At 37.7% G+C, this 27,988-nt stretch overlaps 2 protein-coding genes across 4 annotated transcripts in view; one reads left to right on the top strand and one right to left on the bottom strand.

Annotated features, from left to right (window-relative positions):
- Positions 1 to 27,988, bottom strand: part of Pi3K68D (phosphatidylinositol-4-phosphate 3-kinase catalytic subunit Pi3K68D) — a 408,362-nt gene that overhangs the window by 239,141 nt on the left and 141,233 nt on the right. The gene's annotated exons all lie outside the window — the stretch shown is intronic.
- LOC145669555 (uncharacterized) lies at positions 527 to 20,262 on the top strand. Its single transcript, XM_081737757.1, has 2 exons — positions 527 to 696; positions 16,042 to 20,262. Exons 1-2 carry the CDS (start codon positions 687 to 689, stop codon positions 16,356 to 16,358), a joined length of 327 nt encoding a protein of 108 aa, XP_081593883.1. The 5' UTR covers positions 527 to 686; the 3' UTR covers positions 16,359 to 20,262.

Raw genomic sequence — 27,988 nt, 5'->3', positions numbered from 1 at the left:
TTTCCCTCCCTTTCATTGTTGATGATGGGGTAACAATACTTAAAGATCGTGGCTTTTAAGATTTGTACTTTCTGGAGAAGAGGCCGGCAAATTGCGCAGCTGCCTGGGCCAATTATTTTATGGTGTTATTCATTTTTTTTAAATTTTCTTGCACTATTACTGTTCTTACAAGCATCATTATGGTATAATTTAAACTTTATTGTGCCATTTTCAATTAAAAATGCGCCCCCCCCCCCAAAAAAAAAATACATCAGCACTCCTGCGACGAACTTCATGTCGTAATTTAATTTCACGAAGCCCATTCTCCTGCAAACCGCTAGCCATCGTGACCATCTCAACAATATTAAAATAAACCTATGTGTTCAATAATTTGGTTTTGATTGCATAAGAGTGAAAGCAATGTTTCGTTAGGACTTACCTGAAGTGGTGTCTGTCGCGATAGTTCCTTCTTATGCAAGGATGTTTATTGAAGATAACGCTTGTGGTCAAGAGGATTTATCAGAAACGAAAACACATTCCATGATAAGGTTGCCACGATTTGATTAACACGAATGGCGCAGCTGAACAGTTTTCAGCCTCGTCACACTGAAGGAGCATTATTCAATTCCACGGAGTCAAAGATTTGTAGTGAAAATTATAAACCACCAAGGTTTTCATATGTCTCAAATGAACGAGGGAATCAGTGAATGTGTTCAGGTAAGTTTTTAATTTTCGAAACTTCTCTGTCCTCACTGTCACATTACTTTCTGCATTTTGACAACATGGCAACGTTTTGCTTTTGTTTTGAATTTCCTTTTTAAGAAAATGAAAATCTGGATCTTTAACTACAAGATAACAAAAGGGAGTGAAGTGGGAGGAGCCTGTTAGAAACCGAATATCGATACCTGTTATATTTCAAATCTTGATTAGCCTTCCAGTATATTACAGGCAGTGTTCGAAGTGGGGAAAAAAAGGCAGAGGCGGTATGTTTTATTACCGTTTTGACTCGACATACCGTTTATCTAAATGTTGAAAGACAATGAGGGTATGTTGTTACCCAAAATATTGCATTTCTATTTACACAATGACTTAAGACCATGAAAGAGTTTATCCGCAGTTACGGGGGGCATGGAGAGGCTTTGCCTCCCGCCCCCAACTTTCTGACAAAAATACAAAATATCTCCTTATGTTGTCTTCTAGAGCAAGACATGAAAATGATCAAAAACCGTGTTTTATATTAACAATTTTAAAAGTTTCCCGCGGAAGAACTCGCGAACCCCCCTCCCTTCACACACACACACACATACTCGACTGAAGGGTATTCCAGATTTCCAAAAGATCCACCCCACAGCAGACAACCCTAAATCCATCTGTGCTCAAAATAGGGCAATTATATGCATTAAGACAAGAAGATGCACACATACATAAGAAAGAAACAATTGAATATCATACTACAAAACATAAAATGCTTAATATAAAATAATAAGCAAGCAAAACAAAAGATTTTTTGATTGCATAAATTATATTTTTCCTCGTAAATACCCCACTCAGTTAAATATTTCTTTATCATTGTAGACGCAAGAGGAATCCCGGCGAACTCATATAAGAGTACTTTCCGATTTCATTTAAACGAGTCGCATCTTCAATACACTGCCTTTTATTTGGATTGGGTCCATGCAGGGCCGTAACTTGTGGGGGCAAAGGGAAACTGCCCTCCCAGGGAAGCTCCCCGCCATTCGAAGGGGACCCATTTTAAGACAAAATTTTCTTACTCCATATACGATACGAACGTGAAATTATAAATGAAGCATCAAACAGGTTCACTACATTACATAAACAAAACAGCACACAAAAGGAAAATAAAAGAAAAATTAGTCGTGAGCCCATTTCAGTAAAAAAAAAAAAAAAAGTTACTATTAGGGGACTTAGAAATAATATTTATTCGTATGGCTTTGAGATTTCTCAATATTCTCTAATTAATTTGTCATGTATGGAACGGGTCCAGAAACATAACTAACAGCCCTGCAGACCTTGCCATGCATGAGGGCCCACAGACTCCGGGGTTCCCATAAAGAGTAAAAGAAAGATGGAAAGAGGGGGCAACTTTTTCTAGGGGCCCAAATACGTGTATTAATGCTTGCCCCCCAGAAAAAAAAAACTAAGTTACGGCGCTGGGTCCATGACTTATTCCTTTCTGTTGTGTGGTCCTTATCTGCAACCAACACGGGTTCTTGAATAAGAGTAAGGAGTGAACTTTTTTAGACACATTTTAAAAAGAACACACAAAAAAAAGGTAACAAAAATGTAAAATCTTTGCCGTGCAAAGCTATTCATCAATCACTGTGTATACAAATGGACTCACTAAAGGTATATTTGCACCCAATTTCCAGTGACTGTATGTCTTGATCACCGAAAATCCAGAGGTGGTATGTTTTCATCACTGAAAAACCAGAGGCGGTATGGCATACCACCGCATACCGTCTCACTTCGACCACTGATTACAGGGATTACGCTGAAATTTTTTATAGGTTTCTCGCGTTTTTCAAGTGAGCGTATCATTCGACTCAGCCAACCAACCATCTTTCTCTAGCCGTCTATTAGTTTCACGATAACTCTCATAAAACTTACCAGACTTCAATGAAATTCAGTATGTGCCTTCCTCCAACCTTCCGAAATAACTCTATTGTTCGAAGTGGAAATTCATCAATAAGAGGTAAAAGGGAAGGTACTGAAAATTTGCACAAATACATTGGAACCAATTTCTCCGCATAAATGACTTAAAATTATTCCACTTTGATAAAACACAGTTTATGTTTTCTTTAGGATACCCCGATCATCCCAATTGGTTATGGTTAAAATCAGTTTAGGATAAGTTATTGCAAGTTTCGAAGTTTTCTTATTTGAATATTTGATAACTGTCAACAAAGTTATCTGATTTTGATGTAATATGATGTATAATGTTTTTGAAGGTTCCCAATCACTCCACTGATTCGTCAAGAATGTGAGGGGGAAGTAATCCGATTGAAAAGAAAAAAGATTACCGTAACTTTCGTCCCCTCCCCCAAAAATAGTGAAATATAGCATATAAGTTTCTGAGATTTCCGGCCATCTCTAATGGCTGAGTTGATAAAATGAAATGAAAAATTTCAGTTTAAAATAACTGTGTTTAGAACAAACCGAGAATAAGGGAGTAAACTTAACTCCCTCTTTTCCCAATTTAGAAAAATATCATATGATGCATTTAATAAAATATTTGAATTATTTTATAGGATACGGTTTACATGTTACATGAGGCTTTCCCACAACCCCTACTGTTTCAAAGTAAATCAGTCAATAATGACTGACTGAATAAATCTCCTCCCGTCCAATAATAATTAAAAAAAAAAAAAAACTCAATTTAACGTCCCACGTTTATGACCTTTAGGCGAATGAGGATGGAAGTAGTGATGAGCGCAAGAGTCTTGGTCTTGCAGTTTTTGCAAGAGTCTTGCATGCAAGACCAAGACCAAGACCAGGAATCCCGATGCAAGACCAAGACCAAGACCAGGAATCCCGATGCAAGACCAAGACCAAGACCAAGGGGTGCAAGACCAAGACCAAGACCAAGACCATACCTGCAAGACCAAGACCAAGACCAAGACTCTTGCGCAAGAGTCTTGCACAAGTATGGTACTACTTGATTTTTTATAGAATGTAAAAAGGAAGGGTAAAAATCATTACATCTTTCACGTGAACTTCTTGGCTCCAGTAAAAATACCGCCGGAGTGAATGTGTTTCCAGTAATTTATGCAATCCATGTGAGTCTATCTGCTCCTGTAACATATAGCTACAGTATGTCGTTTTTTGAATCGGTTGTTCACGAGACGACCGACAGCATAATTCTATGAACTGTTACAAGCTATAATAACTTCAGTGTCTGATTTACTTTGGTCATCATTTGATCGTTCACGACGGCCCATGATTGAATTTTGGGAAATCATACGAAGAATAGTTGTGTCCATAAGAAGTGGATAAGCAAAAATAAACTAGAGCATGTTATGGACACGGTAGCTCAGTGGCAGAGCATTCACCTCTGGTACATGGGGCCCTGGTTCGATTGCAGCTTGCGCTATGTGAGCTTCTTTGGTGAACAAACACCCTGTGCGTGGGGTTTCCCGTTTCCTCCCCACTGTGGTGGGGTACTTTCTTCATTCCACCATTTCTCATCATCACTGTTTCCCTTAGCCTCAGTGTAATAATCGTGGGACGTTAAAGTATATATTTCATTTCATTTCAAAACATATTAGTGGTGTTCTTCTTCCAAAACTAAAGAGAAATATTGTAGTAATGAACATCGGTAATACCGTACACCATAGGTGTCGACTACATGGGTATGGCCTTGGCTCTGAGGTTCAAGCATCCGTTGGAAATTTTTAATGTGTACTTATAAAATTAATATTGAAATAACATTTTCATGACATTGACAAAAACTTAGCGCATGTGACCGCAAGTTTGATTTCATAGGTGGATGCTTATACGTTGAATAATTGTTTATCAATATAACTTATAGCTCCCTTAAGTATACGGCGTATCTAGGATTCAACGATATAACATTATACAACAATAAATAATCTATATTCACAACTGAGAGTGATTTCGTACTTATTTCAAATAACCTGAAGTTTGATGCCGTTATTATGTATTTCTAATGTAGGTCAAAAGTATTTATATAAATTGAATTTACACAAAAGACATAGACAGTTAAGTCGCTCTCAGTTTTCACTCAAATTATTCTAAAATATTGGGGCCGCGGTGGTTCAGTGGTAGAGCGTTCAGCTCTGGTGTTTGGGGTCCCGCGTTCGATCCCAGCCCCCGCCAAGTGAACTTTGTGGTAGACAAACACCGTGTGCGTGGGTTTCCTCGGGGTTCTCCAATTTCCTCCCACTTTCTTCTTTCCATCATTTTCATTCATCTTTCATCGTCACTGTCTCCTTTAGCCTAGCCGGCATAAACGTGGGACATAAAATTCACAAATTTAATTTCATTTCATATTCTAAAATATTAAGAGGTTTAATTATTATTATTTTAATTTTTTCTCTCTTTTTTGGTCAATATTGCAAAACATATCATCATCGACATAATAATAGCTATTCTGCCATTATTGGCAGGTCACTTACTGCAGCTGAGAAGCTTCGATGACTGTGGTTCTTAGCTAGTCTCTTCGTCTTAACGTAGCAATTTTCTGTCTTAATATCTTTCTTCAACTACAATCTCCTTCGCCCCCTCCCTCTAGCACGTCCCTCATAATACAGTTCCTCCTCAGCCAATGTCCTCCTCTCAATTACATCTAAAATTTTTCTTTTCTCCCCTACTTCTAATATTTCTAAAACCTTCGCATTCGTTTTCCGTTCAACCCAGCTGATTCTCTCCTTTTTTCTCCATGCCCACATTTCGAAAGTCTAATTGTTTCATCGTTTTTGCGTAATGTCCTTGTTTCTGCCCCATACAGTACATATTAGAATCAGTAAAACAAAATTTCAATATTTAATTGGGAGTTTGTTCAATAAAAAGATGAGCTAATCGTGGTTGGAAAGAAAACAATCTGACGCCTTTAGAGTGTAAAAATAATTTTGCAATTTATGGTATTTGTGCCGTCTTGGTTTTCTTGCATGCGTCTCACTGTCAGGGGGTAGCCTCCCCAGTTTGGGAACCAGTGGAGTATTGGATCTGTTAAAACATATAAAAATATTACGAAATGTTGTGATTTATCTTATAAGTAGTGAACCGTGATCACCCATTGAAAAAGAAAAGTAAGGGTCATCGCCTATGTTGTACAGTATCATCACACTTACACGAAGGTAAAATATATTACATTTAGAAACATACATTGTATTTCCCTCACTATTGACGCAATGTAGGATTTATTATCCCTTATATCCAGAGTAAAATTTACTTATGAAAATCATAGATTTCTTAAAAGCAAAACTTGCAAGACTCTTGCAAGCAAGACCAAGACTGGGTGTGCAAGACCAAGACCAAGACCAAGACTAGGTGTGCAAGACCAAGACCAAGACCAAGACCGAGGGTTCCAGTGCAAGACCAAGACCAAGACTGCATGTGCAAGACCAAGACCAAGACCAAGACCACCCGGGTCTTGGTCTTGGTCTTGCATTTGCTCATCACTAGATGGAAGAATTGGTGGAATGAGAATGCGGGACGAAAGGGAGAGTCTCGAGAAAACCCACGGACACGATGTTGTTCACAACAAACTAACTTGGCCGGGGTTAGAACCAGTGACCCACACAACACAGATAAGCGCTCTACCACTGAGCCACTGTTAAAAAGTTTCTCGAATTTTTAAGAACTTCTATTTACCAAAATGGCTCAATCCATACGAAATGATCCATTTTTCTTATTGTTTGACCATGTTTATTCATTTTTAAATAGATACTATACTATTACTAGGGATGGGCTAAACCGGTTTTTATAAAAACCAGAAACCGGTTTCTAGTAAAACCGAAATCCGTAAAGCCGACATTTCTCTAAAAAAAACTGGTTCGGGACCCGGGTTCGATTCTCGGCGGGAGCTCATGTGGTTCGGATTCCACGTTGATCAGTAGGTCCACGTCTCATATAGCCTCGCTGCTGAACGGGACGTTAAACCCAAAATCAACTCAACTCAAAACTGGTTCGGTTTTCACCGAACACAAAAAATTATTTCTGTGGAAACGAAATCGGTTTCCGGAGATGGTCATAAATAGAAACAATTTTGAAAAAAAAACAGGAACCGGTTTTGAAGAAAACCGAAACCAGAAAAACCGAACTGGTTTTGGAAAAAGACGATAACCGGTTCGGTGAAAAAGTTTTTTTTTTTTGGAGAATTTTCAAAATCTAGTTTCGGTTTTCCTAGAAACCGAAAAACCGGTTTTTGTGACTACTACTAACTATTACCATGCTGAGCAGCTCATGAACAGGGAAGACAATGGTAAGCATCAATTCCTAATTTTTGAGTACAGAAAGTTCAATATTCCCACGCAATGTAATGCAGTGACACATTCTGAAGAAGCTTCCCCTACAGTATACCGTAGAGTTGGAGTGGGTCGTGGGTAAACAGGACATGACACACCGACCCATCATGACGCACTCTGTTCAGTGCATTGTAGACAGCATCTTCTGAACACTGGTGAATTTGTTTACGTTTTACTTTCAAGGCCTACATTTTTCTTGCTTTTCCATTTGTTTCTTTTTACTTACCTGAGTTAAGTATATCTATCTATATGAAGAAAGAATTTCGGGCATTTTTGGATATTGATACTTATAGTAACAGCAATAAGAGTTACTACTTGGCTTTCGAGACACAGTCGAATTTTACACTTCTTTCTTTACAAAGGCCTACTTTATCTTGAGACTTTCAAATTTCACTATTTTCCACTGAAAAGTATCTCTAATTCAACAAGGAACTAATTATATATGATAATTAAATTAAAATTCATCGTAATATGGCCCATGACAAATACTTTACCATTTTATATCGTAAAGGCCAGATCTGTCAGTATTGTAACAGAGCGGTGCTTGAGCAATTGACGGTAGAAATTCAAATTCCGATTTAGTGGTAATTTCACAGCCTTCGTTTATTGTAAGTGTAAACTCTTTGGTCAGTGGAGAGGACGACGTGCATCATGGGTCAGAGTCAAGGTTTCATTGTCCCACGTCATTTCAGCTCTGAAGGTACAATTCCGAACTTAAACTACCTACATACTCTCCTGTGGTCAGATCCCAATCCATTCTACCTAATAGCTCGATTTCGCTGAATGTGGCTATTAGCATTGTCTTCTCTCAAGCCACTCATATATTGGCAGCACATTTATTATTATTATTATTATTATTATTATTATTATTATTATTATTATTATTATTATTATTATTATTATTATTATTATTATAAGTATTGGATCCTGTCTCTGAGTGGTGGGCATTTTTCTTGGATTGGATTGACGTGAGATTGGAAAGAGAAAGAAATGCCATTTTTAAGCACGTAAGGTTCAGTTGAGTTGATTTTAGTTTAGCGTTCCTTTCAGCAGCGAAGCTATATGAGACGTGGACCTACTGATTAACGTGGAATCCGAACCACATGAGCTCCCGCCGGGAATCGAACCCGGGTCTCCCACGCCAAAGGCGCGTACGCTAACCGCTTAGCCACGACGGAGCTCTTAAACACGTAAGGGACACGGGGTATAATATTAATTGGTGCGAGATTGAAGTGTTAGCACGGGAACAAAGGATGTTAATAAGAAAGTGGAAGGAAGCCAGGTTCACTGAAAAAGACGAAAGCTGTATTATGAATAGGAATACAGGACTTAGAATTGACGAACAGCAAGGGAGCCGATCCTGGGGGGTTGGGCTCCTCAAAGCTCATGTGGGCCCCCTTCATTGTATTTATGAATATGCAATATTTGGTATAATTTGAATGCAATTTGTCTTCAAATACTCATATATATATATATGCCTTCTGCATCTGAATGCCCCCTCCCCTCAAGTTTACAGAGAAATCTGCGCTCTTGACGAACAGTGGGGCAAGTTGTTGGAGAGTCTTAATTTGCAGCTTAGTTTTCCACTGGATGAGGGAGGGAAATGGTGGTGTTTAGTTTCATTTTTGTCAACTTTTGTTATGATTGGCTGAATCTGTTTTGATCAGCCAATCAGCGTTCAGAACCATTTTCTGTAATTCTATTATATTTAGATGCACTCTCTCTTGTTTTTCAGTCTCTGATGAAGCGAATATGTTCACTTAGTTGGCGAAACTGTCACATATTTATTATTCTATATTAAACGTTGCTTTCTTGAGCATTCGTATTTTAGTGTAAGTTATTGAATATAGCAAAGCTAGTATGAATCAGTTAGTTACATAATTTATACGGTTTACCAAACATTGTTAGGGTCATCAAGTCTAGGAGGCGGACAGATCATGTAGCTAGGATGGAAGAAAGTAGGAACGCTTTCCGTCTTAACTGGAAAACCAATCGGAAAACGACCATTAGGAAGACGTAGGCGTAGATGGGAGAACAATATTAAGATGGATCTCGCAAAAGCAGGAATACAAAATAGAAACTGGATCTTGTTGGCTAAGGATAGAAGTCAGCGGAGAGCTTTTGTGAACGTGCGCATTCAATCTCCGGGTTACATAGGCCATAAAGTGCTGGGACAAATTGCTGTGGCCGAAATCTTTCGATTGTTGGATGCTGAAGCCTTGCCAACCACAATGAATTATTTCGCTGATTTCGCTGTGTTCTGTTTTGTTAGCCAGTCTAAGTAGCCTACGATCTTCACTCAAGACCAAACGTCTGAATGACAACTTGGCAACACAGCTGAGGTCATTCACTTCTTTTCCCTAACCAAAGCGAGGGTTTCTTCCGTCAGAGGGTGGCGGGGTGGAGCCGAATTTTAGCTGACATGCACACCTGAGATAGACAGGCTCTACTTAGCTCAACTATAGTTTATTCAAGGAACGTTCAGTACCTCATGTAAACAGATACACGTGGTAATTGTTTCACTTTATTGGTTGAAGAGCCTTAGAATATCCATGCGGCAGAAGAAAATAGTCCATTGCCAAATAAGCTGTTTTTTCAATGTTTTTGTTGCTTGTAAGGCTCATTACCAGAAATGCAATTTCCTTACAGTTATATAACAGAAACAACACGGTGTCTAAGAACTAAATTGAATTAATGCATTAAAAGAGAATACGCATGCGTAGAAAGTGGCTTTGACCCACCTTACGCGCGAATCACGGTTTACAGTATGGCTGCGTGCGAGGAATATGTAAAACACCTATAGGGTACAAGCACGTGCTTCTCGAAAGAAGCGCTGACCGATAGCCAATCATCCGATGACTGGCGGAGTAATACCATTCTGTAATGTTTACATCAGGATCAGAAGGTTCGTTGAATAAACTTTATATATATGGTGAACCGCTTTTTCGAGGGCACACCTGAGATAGACAGGCTCTACTTAGCTCAACTATATATATATGGTGAACCGCTTATTTTGATACGCTCTTGAACCTTTTAACTAAAAGACAAGTTTTGCACTATGCAACAATCGGCACATTGACGTTCTTTGGCGTATTCTGTGATACAACAAAGTTACCAGTGTTACAAACTCAAGATAAGCTTTTTTATTTTTGCAAACGGTACATCGGTTATCACATAATTCAAATCTACGTGTAGAACAAAAACATCCCTAATACCACACTTATCATGCAGTGTTACAACTAAGGACGCACATAACGTAATCAAGAAAGTTCAGTTGCTTTTTATGGATGTCAGTGTTCAACTGGCCTTCACAGCGTGAGTTGAATGCGAATGGAGATAAGGTGAAGGTCATTTGTTGGTATGGGTATATCCAACATACCACCTGGTTCTGGCAGTTCAGTTATACCGTGAACTTGCGTAAGGACAGAGTGAACATGGGACCTCCACAGAACGTCATAAGGACGTGTATGCTGTACGAGTTCAAACTGTTCAAACGCCGCTGCAGCGGGGCGGAAGATATGTCAGGCCTTTGGTGAGAGTGTCGTGACTACACGGACAGTGCAGCGGTGGTTTAACAAGTTTAAGGACGGTGACGAAACACTCGAAGACACACCACTTGCCGGAAAACCAACACATGTACAAATAAAGATCTTGAGGCAGCAATTGAGGCGAGCAGTGGCCAGACATGTAAGGACTGAGACTAAAATTCAGTGTGAGTGGAGAAACCATTCGGCAGCACCTCCATCAACTTGGAAAGCACTACAAGTGGGTCGATGGGTGCCACATGATTTGACTCCGGATCAGAAGGCAACGCGAGCAGACACCTGTGTTTCTTTGCTGTCTCGTCTAAGGAGGGAGCCACTTCTGGACAGGATGTTGACATGCAGTGATGAAAATTTTCCGATTCATAAAAACATACTTCACTTACTTATTCCTACATCCTTGTATAGCCATGATGTGAGGTGGAAAATTTTCTTCTATACTTTTCCGGAAAATTTTCCGTTCTTAACAAAGATCACTGATCAAGTAACAATTCCTCAGTATTCATAAATTGATTAAATTCATGTATAGAAATGTTAAAAATTGAAAGATTGTTTAAAGAATCTGAAAATTTTCATGGCTCAGACAATTTTCTGTACTATGTAGGAACAAGTGAAACAATGTTTCATAAATCGAAATATTTTGTGTCTTGCAAAAATTGAAGAACTTTTTATGAGTCGGAAAATTTTCATAATTTGGAGCAAAAAGTAAAAACCCTTTTTGTGAATCGGAAAGTTTTATTGCTCTGAAAAACAAATGTAAGGAATTTTCATGAATCGGAAAATTTTCATCACGATGTAGAAACAAGTGAAAACACTTTTCATAATCCGGACAGTTTTGGATATTATGTATAGTGATGTTAGGTGGAAAATTTTCCACTATATTAACTGCACATTGAGATATACAATTCCTGTAGAGGAAAATTAGACAGCAACAAATAATTTTCCAATTAGATTACGGGAACCAGAAAATTTTCTAATATTTCAAGTTGGGAAGTAAAAATTTACATAGTGTTTTTCTCTACTTCTTCAATATTTCCATATAAGACAGAAAGTATTTCGATTTAGGAAAAACTGTTTAACTTGTTCCAACATAGTACTGAAAATTGGCTGAGCCATGAACATTTTCAGATTCTTTAAACGATCTTTCACTTTTTTACATTTCTGTACATGAATTCAACCAATTTTATGATTGCTGAAGAATTATTACTTGATTACTGATATTTTTTTAGAACAGAAAATTTTCCGGAAAAATATAGCGGAAAATTTTCCGAAATGGAGAATTTTCCGCGGAAAATTTTCCACCTCACATCACTATTGACATGTGATGAAAAGTGGGTCCTGTACGAAGCTCCACGTTGCCGTCATCATTGGCTAGCATCCCATGAACCAGTTCCAAAACAGCAGAAACCAACACTGCACCAGAAAAGGGTCGTCCTGTGTGTTTGGTGGACTGCTCGCGGCATCGTGCATCGGGAACTGCTACCAGCTGGTCAGAACATCAACACAACTGTATACTGTCAACAGTTGAGTCCTGTTCAATAAAAACTCAAGACTCTGGAGCGAGCACTTCGGAATCACAAAGGGGTTTTCCTGTTAAAGGGCAACGCTAAGCCTCACGTGGCTAGGATGACCCGGGACACCATTCTACGCCTTGGATGGGAAATACTATTGCATCCGCCATACTTCCCGGACATTGCACGTCCGATTATCATCTGTTCCATTCCTTGGACAGGCACCTTTGAAGACGCTAGTTCAAATTCCTAGTAGAGGTACAAAATGCACTTGATAATGTTACGCTTTACAGCCCACCAAGTTCTACCGCGATGGAATCCGTGGCCTTCCAGAACGTTGGCAGAAGGTCGTCGATGCTGATGGGGACCATTTTTTTTTTTTTTTAATCTTCCAGGTACATCTTAGGTGACATATCGATGTTCAAAGGTGGTGCGTGAAAAAGCGACAGAACTTTCTTGGTTATCTTTATATATTACACGAACGTCTCGACGTGAATGGTACCTAGCTGAACTTTTAGCGGTGAACTTAGCCACATCAAACCTCCGTATAACCTTTATTTCGTTGAAATATAACACCTCTTTCTTAGAAGCACAGAGTTCTAGATTCCTACAAGGCTTTCCGGGCACGCTATTTTCAATTCATGGTTTTCAACAAGTTTTGGTTAGTACGGGATATCGAATTACTTTGGAATGTAAAGTTTTACTTTCGGATAAAACTTTAGCAAATAATTTGAGCTCATTGTCAGTTGCGGATTGTCTTCATTAGAGTAGAGACTTCTTATGTAACAGATTATTTCTATACTGCCCTTGGTGTACATGCTTCAAGGTATTTGATTACCAATAATGCACGAAAAAAGTGTTTATATTAAGCCACTATCGTCAGGTAATTAGGGAAGTGCTTGAATTACACTGATTAATGAACATATTGACTGATTGGCTTGGTGTAACTCCGAGAAATAAAATTTAAATTTTACTTTGTAGTCTTAATGAGGAAGTCAAAGTTTTCTCACACTCGGTCGTCTGAACCATACATTTAACTGAGGGAGTAAAAGAGTCAACATTGACGATCAATAAAGTAGTTGGAAGGATTTCTCGAAATACTCAATCTAACAAGGCAGGGTACAATGGTGTAACACGCCGATTATAACAACATTGCACAGACATAGAGAACATCGAAAAACAAGACATACATACATACATATTATATATATCGGCCAACAAGTGCATTGAAAGGGTGAATTAGGGACATAAAAATTAGGTAAAAATGAGATTATGTGGAATATAGCAAGAACGAGAAGAGATATCAGAAAAGGTTAAATGAACGAAATACTACCCATAATCCACGCAAGGTAATGAGGTAGAACACACCCTTGCGAAGAAAGCAGAACATCCGGAAATGGACCAATCATGTGTACAACATTGTCGCAATGTGTTACGGAAATGAGCGAAAAGGATGATAAGGAGCAGGAAGAAAGAAGAAACGAAAACAGAAAATACGTGTTTTTGTTTTGGGTGCATACGTCGCCGGTACGCTATAGAAACCCAGATTCATCTCGATGCACGAAGATGGGAGAACACGCACACGTACATTTAACCTTTTCCGATATCTCTTCTCGTTCTCGCTGTATTCCACATAATTTTATTTTGACCCCATTTTTATACCCCTATTTGACTCCTTCAATGCGCTTGTTGGCCGAGATATATATATATATATATATATACGTGTCGCTTCTTTTTCGATGTTCTCTACGTTTGTGCAATCTTATCACAATCGGTGTGTTACACCAGGGTACCCCGCCTTGAAAGTTTATATGAGCAGTTACAGTTTCACTTGAATAATTTGGACCATAGGAAGTTTGAAGGATATAACTATACATAGAAATCTGACATGATTGATTGAAAAATATCCACTACCATAATAACGAAACATCAAATAATGTAATACTGAAAATATCTACATACCGAATGTCAAGATATTGAAATACATTGCAATACAGAAAAAATATATATCAGAATATCGGTATATCGACCAGTAATATTTCTGATATTGGTATTTCAATATTTGAAAATATGGGTCGAATGATGTTTGAAATACCGCATAGCTCTAATTTGTACTCACAACTATTAAATTCACAGTGATCCTTCGAACCCACCTTTCCTGTCTTACCAATTCTGTTCTGTTGAATTTCTCTACATGAAACACGGCTCATGGGGGAGACTATAGCCCAGTATCCCGCTAATCTGGATCCTGCTCGTCCAGACATCTACACGGAAATTCAAAAACTACAGTAAAATAAAATAAAATTAAATTAAATAAATAAATAAAGCAGAATTTATTCCTGTACTACATTTTTGACGCCCTCAGTTGGCTACGAAGAGAAAGTGCGGTCACAGTTTTTTTTTATTTTTTTGTACTGTAAAATCAATATTTTTTTTATTAGTTTTATGTAATTCTACAGTAGTTTTTTTTTTTTTAATTAAGTTACAATATTACCCTCTGAAACTTATGTTACATGCATTTTAAGAGAAATTACGCTTAATCCCAACTTTTGGTGACTTGCACAGGGTACAGACTCCGGATTAGCGGGATTACTATATTTCTGTCCAGGTCATCTACTGGGAAAAAAAAAAAAAATCTGAGCGCATTATGGAGGTGCTCGTTAAGGAAGGTTTCACTTGCAATATGCGTATCTTTTTTTTTTTTTTTTTTAAATGCCTCTACGCCTTTTCTTTTTTTCTAATCTACTAACGGCCTTATCCAATAGAATGGTAACCAAAAGGTTAAACAAAACATGTTCCCAGTTTGAAGACAAATTTCAATTCGGATCTATCATGATGGCTAGTTACACTCTTCCTGTTATCCATGTAGTTAATGAAAAAAAAAAAAAAACAAATCATGTATATTTTAAATTTTTATTCGTGAGACGTCATTTACAAGGGACGTTCGGGAGAAAGCACTCGCCTGCAGAGAAACTAAGAATGCCATTTGAAGGACCAATTCATACTGATTACAACAGGCGAATAAAATTCCTGTACGGTTGAGATCTGTTCGAGAGATTCAACTTGGAAGTTTATATGAAAAAATTAGCATATGCGCATTTAAACGCGTTAAGTGCAACATTATTAGCAACGAACATTGACATACGAATTGGAATCTATCGAATGTAACAGAAAAGAAAACTGCTTTGCAATAACTAACTAGTTTGTTAGTTAAAATTAGTCATTATACTGTTCACAATAATGATAGGTTAGAGATGAAAATTGATCACTGTTGTTCGTCTGTTCTATGAAGAAATTACGCAGGCAAAAGTCATCCTTGCACCATAAATATTTTGTATGTGCGATTGGATTGCATCCGTCACGGGAACAGATCGCATTACCAAAGCGAAAAGAAGATTCGACAGGCGATTCAAAAGGAATATAACTTGTTCGGTGCGTCATTCCTTCATAGAACAGAAGAACAACAGTGATCAATTTTCATCTCTAAGCTATCATTATTGTGAACAGTATAATGACTTAATTTTAACTAACAAACTTGTTAGTATTGCAAAACAGTTCTTTTTCTGTTACTTGCGATAGATTTCAATTCGTATGTCAATGTTCGTTGTTAATAATGTTGCACTTAACGCGTTTAAATGCGCATATGCTCATTTTTTCATATAAAATTCCAAGTTAAACCTCTCGAACAGATCTCAACCGTACAGGAATTTTATTAGCCTGTTGTAATTAGCATGAATTGGTCCTTCAAATGGCATTCTTAGTTTCTCTGCAGGCGAGTGCTTTCTCCCAAACTTTCCTTGTTAGCCATTACTGCCAAAAGTTTTAATACGAAATGGATGAAAACAAAAACAATCATTTGCAATGACCTCCTTAATAAAGATGTAGACGATCCAATGACAGTATTAACTGGATTAAAAGAGGTAAATGTGTACATATCAACACAGCTTCAGAGTTCTATTAAAATAAAATACGAGTCTAAAACGGTAAATATTTCTTTTGCAGCGATGTTGGCAGCAGCAGTAGCAAGTGGAATTGGAATATTTTGGTTGTTTTTGATCTGCATGGCTTACATCTGTAGGAAGGCTGCTACAGACGATGATACCCGCAGCATTCAGCCGCCGACCACTGTGCGTGTGGTCGAAGTGTACGCTGTCCAAACAATTCCCATTCGACCAATGCATCAGATACGACACGCCTTGGCTGTGCTTCCTGAAGATCTCCCACCTTCATACGAAGAAGTAATGAAAAACGCTCCATATAGTATCCCAATAGCAGAAGAACAAAGTGAACCTTCTCAATCAAGACACTCGCAATCGTAGTACTCGTCACTAAAATTATACTAACCGTAAGTGGTTTTATTTTCGAAAATGGAACGTTATATTACTTTAAAATATATATATCTGTCAGCAATGTGTAAGCTTTTTAAACAACTTCCATTTGTTTATGAATTACATTATACAGAGATTGATTCATTTATATTAAGCCGAATTTGAATGTGCAACTTACTTAGGAAATGCTGTGTTTCTACTACCGGTTGTGTTAGATCTGTAGACCATCTCTACTGACTAATGTTCAGCATGGTAGTTTATACTTCTGGATACTACGTTGCAGCCGTACCACGGGTACTGTATCCGACTTCTCTTTACGGCTTTTCACAGGCCGGAGACGGTGCGGACACGATGATGATACAGGTGCAGCTTGAGAAGTCCAAAAACACAATTGTATATTAGTCTGGCATCAGGACTCTTGGCAGGGATGTGAGACGAAAGGAAGTACCGAAATTCCAGTTTCCTGTTCCATATTGCGATAGAATTCCAGCTATGTTTTCGCCGTATGGCTGGATGGATACCTTGTCTTGGTGCAGTTCAACCTGGTATCTTGTCCGTACAATGTTAGGATTTCTTGCTGGTATATTTCAGTCAGGACATGAGTCTAGTAGTATGCAGCATTGATTTCGACGTTTCGTTCCACCTTTCGGAGACGCAATTTGCTCTTGTACGAAAAACCGGCCACAATCATAAAACCTTTTGGGAAACACAGTGCGCACTAGAGGAAGAACGCGCTTCAGCCCTTGACGGCAACGGTCCCGGGACATGCACACTGTTCTTGTGAACGACTACGAGGAGTAAAGTCCTGTGAATGGCCATCGCATGCTGTGTGAGAGGATTTTCAGAGGTTGCCACACGCCGAACCACACACAATCCTCTTCATAGGACGGTTTCTAGTTGTTCGCGTCGGTATGGTGCAGCCAGGTCTGTATTTCTGTATAATACTATCCACAACTTCCATGATGAGCGACGCCGTGAACTTAGTTCGGATAAGCCCACAACAAATTTCTCCCAGAATTTGTTGTTTCGGCAATATCAGATTACGCTGGACCATGCGTGACTAATGACATACTGTTGCTTGCCTCGTGGCAATCTCACGGCGATGAGGAGCGGCACAGTTGCACACTGACTTTGGCTCAATATAAATGAATTAACTTCTATATGAGATTGTATTGCTGCTGATTATGGACTAGATCTTACAAGAACACTAGGAACATTGTTCTCAGCGAAATGTCATTTGCTCAGCCTATTTCATCTCGATCACTAAAATATTAATGTCCACAATTGTGTTACTTGTTCTGCCCTTCCAGTCCCTGTCATTTACAGTAAGTTGCTTTTAAAATTTAAAAATAAACTTTCACAGCTCCCATACAAAATATTACATTCGTCCAGGAATTTAGAGGACGACGACGGCGAAATTTTAAAATTTTGTAAATTTGGAGAATTGCTGGGACTTCCGCCAGTAAATTCAGTGATATTATTAGATAATTAAATGTTGAAAAAAATGTATGTATCATCTAAGCCGAGCTGGAGTCTTATATTACCTTACTTCATAACACGGGAGGTAACAGTTAGGCTTAATATAGTTTACTCTACAGTGCAGTCTTTATAACTGTTAATTAAATAGTTGTTATGTTTTTAACGAGTGTGAAAATATTAGTTATTAAGCCTTTAGACGGCTATCAGTTTCTCTTCAGAGACACAAAAATATGGACGCTCTAAAAGCCATCCAAAGCCTATGATTGCGCACTGAATGACTTACTTGAAAATTTACACTCAAATGAGGATTATAAACCACAGCAGTTCTCAACGGAACGATCGAGTGTGTTCATATGGCAACATGCCTCTAAAGGGTTGAAATGTTAAATATTCCTTGACGATATTTTAAAATTATTAATAGTGAACCCGGTATTTATATATTCACGTCAATTTGTATTGCGTCTGAACGTAACAAATTCTGTAAATAGTTTCAAACACGTATTCCGAGAGCGTGTCCACCACAAGAAAATATTTTGACCGTATTAGAAGGTCAGAAACAAAAGCTATATTCGAAGAGTATCTATTAATGCCTTAGCTATCAAATAATCATTTAAGTTGTTTACTATCTACCAATTACAAGAATAGCTTATAATTAATTAAGAAAAAAGTTAATAGTCTGTGATAACTTTAAGGCCAAAGTGAAATCTTAAATCTTGCCTTTTTTTTCCTGTACACTCTCGTAGACTTATATCTTATAGTAACTTAATAGAGAAACCTGATCCTTATCTTGTGATATTTCAGAAACTCGTCGATTCCCTTCATCGGTCATCATGCACATGGCAAAAACTAGCGTCACTATTGGATGCACATAAATTACAACATTTTTATAAGAAAACATGAGTATACTTATTATTTAGGAAGCATTCAGACAATGCCTTGGGAGAAATGTGAAGTAGTATGCTGACTTGCTTTCTGTTCTGTGAATGCTTACTTGGCCATGGATGCTGATATTGTATATTATTATTATTATTATTATTATTATTATTATTATTATTATTATTATTATTATTATTATTATTATTATTATTATTTAGTTTCTGTTTTAGAACAAATTAGTTATGAGAGTGATACCTAGATAGTGACCAAGTGTACTCTGATTTCTTATGAAGACGTTATAATTGTGAGAATCTAATATTGACTAAGTAAGCACATGATGTTAGTTTTTACAACGCATATTGTGACCAATGAAGGTTAACAGAAAAGTTCTTGAAAATGGATCACAGGATAAATTTATAGGCATAATACGGTCTGTTTTATTTTTCTGAAGTCAATAATGCGTAAGATATTTTCCTTATTGCTGTTACCTTACACATTTTCTTAATTAGCTATCGTTAAAACGGATTCAGATCTAATAATAAATTTATGATTGCATTTAAATATTGGTGCTACTGAGTCAAGATGGGGTGAAATTGACGCGGGTAGTCAGGAATGTTTTTTGCACATTCATTATTACACAAACCAATAATGACACAAATCATTCGGTCATGACTTTCATCCGAATCGCCGGGGTATGTATCGCTTCTTACACTCTGACTCGGACGGACCAGGCAACCTGGAAGTAGCCGAAGTATCAGTTCTATAGCATTAGTGCATAATTTTATAGTTCACTACTCGAGCTCAACTATTCACGTGTTCGAGTTCCAGTATACTGTTTTTCAAGAGAGCTACCATGTCTTGACTATTTCAAATACAATTTTATGTTTTCTCGTCTTTCCTTACTGAACAGTAATGCAACGAGTTATGAACACAAACTTTACAAAATATTTAACGTAACAACACTGTTCGGACTCAGCGGTAGCTCTCATATTCTACACAACCAGTTTTACAGGTTCGGTCGATTTAATTTTTTGACGAGCTCTAATAAGGAAGCATGTACGCTTTTCATTTCTGTGATTCTCACGCACTTATACTCTGGTAGATCTTTCAGTGCAATACATTTTAATTGTTATTTAGTGCAATACTTGCAACTGTCTTTCAGTGTAATGCTTTGTAATTATCTTTCAGTGCAATACTTTGTGATTATCTTTCAGTGCAATGCTTTGCACACATACACACACTAATGAGGAGAGAGATTTGCATTAGTAGCTTCATATATGCTCTTCATGTACGTGATAATGCTTCTTCCTCTTCAGACCACATCAGGTCTGACTTGGACACAGGTGTTGGGATCACCAGCTATACTGGATCATGGGTCTGACTGCTTCTGGGTCACGAAGTTCGTAACATGGTCAATAACTGACGCAAACATCCCTTCCCGCTAATTTAATGACTAGCGCACGCGCTTTTGTTGCACGAAAATAACAGAACGTATCGCATTCAAACCCAATATTATATAAACTCACTAATTCAGGTTAACTTTTAAAAAAGGCAGGAAGAATCATTTCACTTTGACCCCAAAAAATCGATATTAAATGTATGTAGTGTCGATATTAATCGATATAACAGACAGAATGAATGTGTATTGTCCGTATCGGATTGAATGAGCGGAATTGTATATTTATATATGTATCTATGCATGTAGTCCAATCAAGTAGATAAATAAATATTGTGATTTTTAACTTTCTTTTTCTTTTCATAAATCATGATTTGGTTATATTGCTCCACTCTACGATACTTACTAGAAAGAAACATGTCACCGTTTTAAATGTAACAGTTATGCAAATGCCAGAACTGCATTCTAGACTGCCCTAAGTTGTTTTTCTATTTTTTAACTTTTTTAAAGAGGATAACCATGTGCTCTGCCGTGGGAACTCGAATCACTGGCTATACCACTGTGTACGCAAAAGAAAAACTACAATATTACAAGAAACAATTCTAGTACAGGAACGCACCCAGAATTTTTTGTTGGGAGGGGTCGAAGATTTGCTAGAAAATGTTTAAATGAAAACTACAATGCACTACCGTTAACACGCTACTTTTATCTTATTTATTTGGAAATATTATGCGATATATTAAAACGGTCAGACAGTGAGTTTGGAGCCCTATAAGGATTGAGATTATATAGATAGGTTAATACAAGGTGACCAGACGTCCCGTTTTAGCCGGGACAGTCCCTTTTTTCCAACCGTTGTCCCGTTTTTTTTCTGATTCTCGAACGGGACGCCTAAATGTCCCGTTTTTAAGTAAAAATGACCTAGGTGTCCCGTAATTATTATTCAAAATATAAATCGTCAATGGAAATTCTACGCTCTTCCGTACCAACACTCGTTGCCAAGGTTCAGCCGTGTCTAGAACTTCTGAATTTTCAAATGGGAATTGAGTGTTCGTGGTTCAAGTGGGAATTGAGTGGGAATTCTGAGTGTTCAACTAGTTAAAAGAATTGTTGGGTAGAACTTGCAATCGGGAACCATTATGTGTTGTGTGGTACACGTAAAGTTAGAAACGGTGTGTTATCACTCTTACTTGTGTATTTTGTAAATGGAGAACAGTCCCAAAATGCAATCTGGAAGCCAGATGTATCCCCCCCGTAGCCGATTCTTATGCGTCCCGTTTTCGTAAGTGAAAATTCTGGTCACCTTGGGTTAATAACTATAGTTTATTAATTATACAGAAGGTTATTAGGTTTATATCGGATCCAATTAGGAACGCCGCTGCCATATGGAAAATGACGCTAGAACGAAGTGTCTGTTGTCATGAATAAGCGTCTGAAGTTGTACGTGGAAGACCATTGTCAAATGATGCCCGAACTACACCGTTACTAACAAAGTTATGGCCTGGTCCTTTTCTATGCTAGTTTTTCTCCATACACATTATGAAACAATGTCAGGAGTAGTGTCGGACTTGCCAAGTTGAGGGCTCTTGGCGCGGGTCCTTAAAGCCCCCATATTATATATATAACAAAACAGATTACAAAAAAAAAATACAATAATACTGAGACAATCAAACGTAATCGTGAAGTTACTTCAGTTACTTTGACAATTTTTTTTTCGCAGTCCTTCACTTGATGAGGCAGTCGAATCAATTACGTTTTCTTTGTCTACATTCTGGAATAAACATTTTTCTATAAACATAAAAAGTAAAAGGAGACAAATGGTTTTGACTTCTAACAATTTTCGTTTTCGAAAATGTTTTCTCATATGAGAAAATCACATGGGGCCGCACAGTGGGGCGAAAACGCAAAAAGCTGGCCAAAAGTAAAACAACGAAAGTTAGTAATATAGGAATTTTTTTTTTTTTTTTATGTAGTTGGCTAGAGTGATGTTAGAAGGGCCCAAATCCATACATAGAATAGGGTTTTCACTTTATTCCGACTACCTGAGCCACTCTTAAGTAGACCCTTCAGCAGATCAAATGCGTAGAGAACAATAGAATAATTCTGACGCGTCCGTTGAAACGGTTGTAACTTTCGAACGCGTTCATAGTTTTTAAATCTGTAAAGGTTTCCTATATCGTACTGGTAAGTAGAATAAGTGCATGAAGTGAAAAATTAATAATAATGATGTAACAATTTATAATTTGAATCGCAAGTCAGGCAAAATTTTCACATTGCTTATATATTTTTTTAACTTAAAGCGTTGAAAACATTATGTGCACCCTCGTGCACCACGTTCATATTTTGTAGAATGGTAGTCTGAATATTAATTAATGTTGTCGACAAAAACGTAGCTGCCAAAACGTGCCAATTACGAAGCGTGTTGATGTTAATTATTGTTCATTTAATGTTACAGTAACAAGCCGTTGCAGTTATCACAACGGAATCAAATACCAATAATTTGTGTCATTTAAGTAATAATACATTTCTAATAAATAACAACTAAGTAACAAGTAATTGTTCATGAAAATATGTGAAAAAAGTGAATGATGTTAAAGATACATTGTGAAAATTACGAAGTATGTTGACATTCTTTTTATTCCGTCATTCTGGATCCGCCATTTTGTCCTTTTTTAACTTTAGTTGCAGAATCGTAATCAGCAACTTCAATAACCCCTTTATCGCCACGTTTGAGAACACTTCTACGACTTTTTCGACTTTTGCAAATTTTATTCCGCCATTTTGTTTTTTCAACTTTAGTTGCAGAATCGTAATAAGCAACCCCAATAACCCCTTAATACTAAATTTCATTCAATTTGAATATAGTTATATTTTGGCCAGCTTTTTGCGTTTTCGCCCCACTGTGGGCCGTTACGGTCTTGAGGGGGCCTTTGCTATGTACGAAGTTTAACTGGCTTACGTGGCCGTACTGATATAAGGGGGCCCGTGAAGACTTCTTTCGGAAAGACGAACTTAGGCTTCCGCAATCTTTATGGCAGGAAGACTCAAGAAAGCATTTGCGCTCGCGAAAATTCGAAGTTCTGTGCCTCGTGATCCCTACGGGGCCCCTCGGGCCCTTGGCAATCGCCAAGTAGCCAACGTGGCCAGTCCGGCACTGGTCGGGAGAATTGGTTTACACACTCAAACGACTACTACAAAAGCTACTGTGGCCCATCACACAAAGCAGGAGCCCGTGGCGGAACGCCACAAAGAGGACTCGAAGAAAACCGACTCCCGCAGTACTGCAGGGAATCTGTTGATTAGAATGATAATCCACCGACCGAATGTGCGATAGCCCAAGGATTCCATTCGCAGCAAAGCCATTTGTGATGTGCGTCCGTTGCATACACCACCTACTCCAGCGCCATATTGCAGAACGAAAAACGAACCGCATTAATGGTCGTGTGCACCAATGAAGTTCAACTGTTGAACGAGGGTCATAACCAAGATCGGTGAAAATGTCTGTTGCACCAATAACGTTCAAGGTTAAGTCTCGGTCAAATGGTGGGTAAACTTGGTTTCAGCTTGAACGACCAAATTTGCGGGTTTAAACTTCGTTTATCCAAGTCAGCCTGTTTACATTCAATGATGCCTTTGTATTTTTCCACTAATGAAATTACAATACATTTCTCGTGTTCGGAAAAAAATTTTGCTCGTGGTTTCGTTATTTTTTCGATCATAATTACAATTACTGAAATTAGACTACTCACAACTCTATGCACACAATCTCGAAAGTCGAAAAGACCGACACGCTTCATTTGTTTCTTCATTCGTTTCTTCACTGCTTTCTTCATTTGTTACTTTGTTAAACGAAGATTAGAGACAAAAGACGACAACCAATCAGAGTCGATTTTACAAATTGACCGAAGTTTACTTAAACGAGATGTACTGAACTTCGACTTTCAATGGTGCAACAAAAGACCTGGAACCACGTTTAAACTTGAAAGTTTAATGTTGAACGCGTTTGAGTGAACGCTCGTTTAAACTTGGTTGGTGCACACGGCTGTAAACTGTATGAAAGCACCTGGTGCGGTTCAAATGGCAGACAATCGCCACAACGGATGAAGTCTACATCTGTCTCACTGTTAGTGGTCACATTGGGGGGCACTAACATATCGTGATAGCGATGCTAAAGACCGCTGCAACTTTGTTCGCCACTACCAAGAAAGTTTCCGGCATAGAACTGTGGTTGTTATGGTTATACGGTACGGACGCCAACCTCATAAGAACACATACAGACAAGGCTTCAGGCTAAGCCCCCATAATATTTGTGTTTTTATTCGGAAATGAAACAAGAATAAGAAATTCGTATTATTCGACTTCAAAGACAATCTTGTCAAGAGTCGTCATGCTAGTCTAATGCATTTCTGCAATTTTGGCCCTGCTGAAAAGACATCTCCAACATCGGTACCCTAGCTAGTCTCTAGAAAGCTGATAAGAGAGGAGTGCGTACGTATTTCCTTGTTCACGCTTCGCTGAAGCTTACTCAAATTGAAACTTCTACGTCGGGCAATAGTCCATCATGCGGGGGCTCCAACAGAACACCATCGTGGTGGTGGCAAGGTTTCTTGTAAGGTGAGTACCCTTCAAAATCAGTCCGATATAAACCGAACAACCTCCTGTGTTACGCTGTGGATAACACACACACATGGAGCACATGGAGAAAATAATAAACAGAAGTCTGATCAGATAATTAACGTTCAATTAAGATATATATATATTTCATTAAGTAACAAGAGGTATCACTATCTTTTACAACTAAGAGTAGACGCTTGACTGACTTAGGACACACTGCAGTTAATGAGTAGCAAACTAATAATACATCCCAATTACGACTCATTAATTGTTAAGAACTGCTCAAAATATTCGGTTTAATGCTACAGTGGTCTCCACAACCCACTTCACATGTTCTTGAGTAGTTGTTAGAGTAAACTTACTAATGCCATCATATTTGAAGTTTGGACTCAGTCAAATTTTCGAAACAAACAAACAAAAATAATAATTGCTATTATTTACATAACTCATCTGATTTTGATGAAACCTGACACGGGGATAGCCTTTGGCTTCCTTAGTACGCATGCGAAATATTTTCCTGTGCAGATCTTCGGTTCTCAACTTATGGGTCACTAAATCTGGGATTTGGACTTGGTTGTCTACTTATCTTCTGCCTCAAACTAACATTTAACACGATTGTTCCGTGTATTTTTGTTCTAAATAACAGTTACTAACTTCTTAGACTTAGTAAATCTGTGCAAAGGAAACCAATACATGAAACTATCCTGTTAAACCTTATTTGAGACAGACGAGAATAAGTAGTAATCTGACTAAGTTCAACCCCATTAACGTTGGGGGTTGGAATTAAATCATATTTGCGCAAAGGAAATCATTAATTTTGATATTCAGACCAAAACTACATGGAATAAACTTCTTAAACGTTAATTTCAGACATTAGAAAGTAAGCAGTAATTTGACTAAGTCCAAACCCCACCAAAGTTGGGGTTTGGACTTAGTCAAACTTTTGCAAACAACTTCATTAATTATTCTGAAATGAATGATGAAACAGTTAAGTAGTTAAGTTATAAATGCAGTGTGTACTTATATGCAGAGATGTAAAAAAAAAAAAAAAAAAAAAAAAAAAAAAAAAAAAAAAAAAAAAACTTTAAAAATGTTTAAACCATTTTTCTTTTGTTTAAGTAGATTTGCTTTATTTAAATTATACAGGGTATTTCAAAAGTACCTTACCATCCCCCTTTAAAATCCGTACGGATGTATTTATATTGAACTTGATGTAGGAAATATACAATAGGGCTGGGGGCAAACCTTTTAGATGATGGTTTGCGGACGGCCGCCATCTTGAATTTCATTTTTTTTATTTCAAGCGATAGGTGGGTCATGTATACATGACCTTAGGCTAGAATTTGCTCAGGATGTCAAATCTGAAATCAAATTTCATGTATCTTTATTTGGTGAGAAGTTATGGACGACATCTGATGTTTGCCTATTACATAATGTACTCCATATGTGTTAAGTGGTGGGCTATGTACGTGTGAAGACGCCTCACCCAATTGCTATGAACACGGAGCAAGGCAGCTGGAGAAAGTTCCTTACAGGCAGTCATGATGTATTGCTCAAGATGATGAAGACCACGAATTTTCACACTATACACCATAGTCTTAATGTGTCCCCAAAGGTAGAAGTCCACTGGAGTGAGGTCTGGTGATCGTACAGGCCATTCAACTGGTCCACGGCGACCAATCCATGAAACAGGAAAATGCTCATCCACACACTGATGCACCCGGATGCCAAAGTGGAGAGGCCCACCATCTCGTTAAAAAAAAAATGGAAAATGTACCATCTTTCGACAGCAGACCCAGCACTATCTGATCCTGTAATATCTCCATGTATTGTTCCGCAGTTCTAGTTTCAAGAATGAAAAAAGGAACACACGTGCAGCACAATGTGTAACAGGTAAACATCAATTGTCGCTGTCCATATCTTCTCACCACATAAAGATACATGAAATCTGATTTCAGATTTGACATTCTGTGCTAATTCTAACCTAAGGTCATGTATTACATGACCCACCTATCGTTTGAAATAAATATATATATATATATATATATATATATATATATAATGAAATTCAAGATAGCGGCCGTCCGCGAACCATCATCCAAAAGGTTTGCCCCTAGCCCTATTGTATATTTCGTACATCAAGTTCAATATAAATACATCCGTACGGATTTTAAAAGGGGATGGTAAGGGACTTTTGAAACACCCTGCATATCGGTAAAAATACGTTTATTTGGCCTTAATGTCCTTATGCAACAGTGGGGTTATGAAAGACAGGACCTACAGCTTAAAGTAGGATGCAAACTACTACTCAATCTGCAACCGAACGAACTGTCCTTCACCTGGAGTCGAACCCAGGACCCCTTGATTACAAAGGCGCCAAGTGTACAGAATCATCCACGGAAAGCACCCGATGAAAGTACGTTGTACTGATTTCTTGGATACTTGTGAATATATTGAGAGTCATTCAGGACGAAAAGATATACAACTGCACAAGTAAAATTACTATTCAGAGTTATACACATTATTGAAATAAATAGTCCAAGTTAGTCCACTGAGTCAGAAATTTAGCGAATTAATGATTTTGCATACCGGCATCAATAAAAGAAGTGAATAAAGATACGAATCATTTGACTTCACTGGCTCTGAACCATTCATCATATACATATCTAGAAAATACTTATGATTTCAAATATATAACTTCGCGTATTCCCGTTTCCTCGGTTTGAAATGTACAAGAAAAAAAAAATTAAATGTATTGAGATCTAGGGAAACGTTACCCTTAAATTCACACGATTTGTGGCATCTTTGTTTTTTTAATTTATTTTATTGCATTTATTTATTTATTTATTTATTGGTTTAACCCAATTGCTTTCTTTTAAAACAAAAATTTTACGAATAATCAAAAAATGGATCAAAAGACTGCGAACTTGGCCAATAATCAGATCTTGGATCAGGGACCACAAAATTTTTCAACGGTCCCTAAGTCGAGTTTTCGTATTTTCTACGGAATAAACACATCATACTGAGTTAAGTGATAGTTTGGGTTTGACTATACTATACGTAGTTCTCCAGATATAAGACGTACAAGAACATTTTAGATTGAAATATATTGGATCTTTTGATCCAAAAATAACCTGGCTTAAACCAGGGTCTAAACCCACCTTGGTTTAAACCAGCCAACCCTGATTGAACGTGATAAAAAAAAAAAATGTGCTAGAATTAATAAAGGACGAATTTTTGCCGCAACAGGGAAACT

Source organism: Thermobia domestica, chromosome 14 (assembly GCF_964235325.1).
Source record: "Thermobia domestica chromosome 14, izTheDome1.hap1.1, whole genome shotgun sequence".
Classification (NCBI taxonomy): domain Eukaryota; kingdom Metazoa; phylum Arthropoda; class Insecta; order Zygentoma; family Lepismatidae; genus Thermobia; species Thermobia domestica.
The sequence above is the reverse complement of the archived record's forward strand: the minus strand, read 5'-3'. Positions and strand labels throughout refer to the sequence as shown.